General features: G+C 59.9%; 1 protein-coding gene across 1 annotated transcript; it reads right to left on the reverse strand.

The window, feature by feature from the left end:
* Positions 1 to 6: 6 nt before the first annotated feature.
* Positions 7 to 2,557, reverse strand: DAPK3 (death-associated protein kinase 3; the record flags this gene model as incomplete). The annotated part of the gene is made up of 7 exons (XM_009573962.1): positions 7 to 301; positions 525 to 570; positions 1,200 to 1,352; positions 1,453 to 1,479; positions 1,637 to 1,685; positions 1,858 to 1,987; positions 2,197 to 2,557. Coding segments are annotated over 7 exons (1,061 nt in total), but the record flags the coding sequence as incomplete, so codon positions are not given.
* Between the last annotated feature and the right edge of the window lie 379 nt (positions 2,558 to 2,936).

Genomic DNA, 2,936 nt, shown 5'->3' on the forward strand with positions numbered 1-2,936 from the left:
CCTGGCTGATGCTCTCGTTCTCCTCCTTGTACCACGACTCCTTCTCTTCATAGATGGACAGCAGGGCCTCGATGTCCTCCTGGAAGGACTTCTTGTTCCTCTCCAGCTCTCGGAGGCTCTCCTCGGCTGCAGCCACCTCCTCCATGACCTTGGAGAAGCGCTCGAAGTTGATGTACGTGTTGTTTGGCGGCATACTGGAGTGGGACTTAATGGTGTACTCCTTCAGGCGCGTGGTCTTCAGCCGGCGGCGCTCGGGCTTCTTGCAGCTGTCTTCATTGCGGACGTTCCTCCTCTTGATCACCTGCGGAGAGGGACAGCCACAGGCGTGGGGCACAGCCGGGACAGCGGGAGCCGGATGGCTTTGGCACCCACCCGTGGTCCCCTGGCAGCGCGGCCATCAGCAGCACCAAACCAGCCCCAACTGAGGGTTGGAAGAACAGTGGAGAGCTGCCGGTGCATCAACACCCACCCTCGACCTCTTGGATGTTTGACACCCAAAAGGTGCCGATTCTTTAACTTCTCACCTTAATCCAAGGGTGTTCCAGGCTTTGAGCGATGGTCATCCTCTTCCTGCAACGACAGCAAGGCTGCGACCGAGGGGCAGAGGCTCTGCTGCCTCTGTCCCAGTTCTGGACAGAGCAGCTCGGATCCTATCACCTTTGGGGCGCGGATGAGCCCGGAGAAACTCGCTGTACTCAGGGGCCACCCCAGACAGGGGCCGCATCCAGCTCCCATGCACTCAGCCAGCCTCCCAAGAGCAAATACACGCAGAAGAGCCCACACGAACCTCCCAACCGAGGCACAGCGCCGCTGCTCCCACCCCAGCCCAGGGTCCTGGGTGCTCCGGTCAGCCCTTGATCCCTTCCAAACCCCATTCCCTTCTTTTCAGCTGAGCTGCTACACCCTCAGGATGATCCCAGAATTCACCCCATGCCTGACGCAGGGGAGAGACTTTGGTTTCAAGATGTTTTGCAACACCAAATCCTACAAACGGCAGGAGGGAAATGGGGATAAACAGGATTTATAAACAACCAGTGCAACAGGGATGGGCAAAGGCCTCTGGGCTGGCAGCAGGCAGGCTCAGAGCCAAACCTTAGCACAGGCAGGAGACGTGGGAGCTGCCTGTATGCGGGGCGTTGGGGCAGGAGGGACCGTCCCCTCTCCCAGGGTGATCCCCAACTCTGCTCCCTGTCTCTTACTTGGGGTCCTTGACGAGCAGGCGGCGGATGAAGTCCTTGGCCAGCTCACTGGTGTTGCTGAAATACTCCTCGTCGAAGTCGTAGTTGACGGCGGATATATTGGTCAGGGTCTCTTGCTTCGTTTCCCCCAGGAAGGGGGAGGCTCCGCTCAGCCTGCAGCGAGAGCGGGTTGTGACACCCCAAAAAGGCGACAGCCCGAGGCAGGGGGCTCACCCTGCAGCGCCCGTCTCCCCCAGACTCCCCTTATACTCACAGGATGTAAGTGATGACCCCGATGCTCCTGGAAGAGAGAGGAAGATGAGGCTGAAGCCCCGCAGAGCGTCATCGGTCCCCTCTCTCTGTGCTTTCAGCAAGAGGGGAGATACGCCGGCACGAGCCCGGTCCCGGGGACCGGCCGCTGGTGCCACTGGAAGGTGCTCGGGAAGGGACTCACTCACCACATGTCGGCCTCCAGCCCCAGGGGTTCATAGTTCACGATTTCTGGGGCTTTAGAAGGAAAGAGGGAAGAAAACAGGCTTATTCTGGGGGAAAGATGTCTGTCCCCATGGATACATCCCAGCAGCCTGCCACACCAGGGCTTTGGGCTTCTCTCCGGGATTAAACCGAAGCTTTCAGAGCCCAGAGGAGCCCCACAGGAACACCGCCAGCCAGGTCTCACCTACAAACTCCGGGGTCCCAAATATATTCTTGAATTCATTCCCAGCTTCAATCTTGTGGGCGATCCCAAAGTCGATGAGTTTGATGCGAGGGTTTGGCACGTTCTTGTCCAGCAGCATGATGTTCTCCGGCTGCAGTGGGGAGAGGAGCCGGTGTTTACCCCCACACGCTCGCCCGTGGGAGCCCTGTGCTGCCCTGGGCTCCTCTGCCCAGAGGACAGGACACATGCCTCAAGTTGGGAGAGATCCCAGAGCCAGGCCCACTGCTCCACAGGAGCCTGGATGCTCGTCCCTGCTCCCCAGCTGCCGAGCGCGGGGCGTTTGCACCTCCCAGACCTCACCTTCAAGTCAAAGTGGGCGATGCGCTTGGAGTGCAGGTAGTGCACCCCATCCAGGATCTGCTTGAGGAACTGGGTGGCCTCCTCCTCCGTCAGGGACTCCTTCTCAGCCAGGAAATCAAAGAGCTCGCCGCCTGAGACCAGCTCCAGGATCAGCACCACGTCTGTCTTGTTCTCAAAGATGTCGTGCAGTGTGATGATGTTGGGGTGCTGGATCTCCCGCAGGATGTCCACCTCTCTCTCGATCTCCTCCCGGCTCACACCCCGACGGCTGGATGACAGCCGACGCTTCTTGATGAATTTGGCTGCGTATTCCAGACCCGTTTTCCTCTCCCGGCATTTTCGTACAATGGCAAACTGGCCGCTACGGGATGCGGGGAGGAGGTGAGGAGAGGACCTCCTGCATTGCACGTGCCGGCGTGTGCTTGGCAGTGGGGTCAGCACTGGCACGAGGACAGGGGACGCTACGTGCAGGGATGCTGTGCTGCGCAGGAGGACGCACGGTTTCCCCGGGGTCTGTAGGGAATTAGGGTCCTCCCGGCACGCAGCCAATGATGCCCGTTTGCTCCCGGCACGCTCCCGGGTTTTACACACACTGGCACGACCGGAGCAGGCGTATAAACCCCAGCACTGCCCGGAACGGAGGAAGGGAATTCCTCCCAGGGATGTGGCAGCTGCTGACCGCCCCCAGGCTGTTTGGCTGCTGCTGTGATCATGATCACCCAGGGCGGCAGATGCCCATC

The sequence above is a fragment of the Fulmarus glacialis genome, unplaced genomic scaffold, assembly GCF_000690835.1.
Source record: "Fulmarus glacialis isolate BGI_N327 unplaced genomic scaffold, ASM69083v1 scaffold30713, whole genome shotgun sequence".
In the NCBI taxonomy this organism is placed as follows: domain Eukaryota; kingdom Metazoa; phylum Chordata; class Aves; order Procellariiformes; family Procellariidae; genus Fulmarus; species Fulmarus glacialis.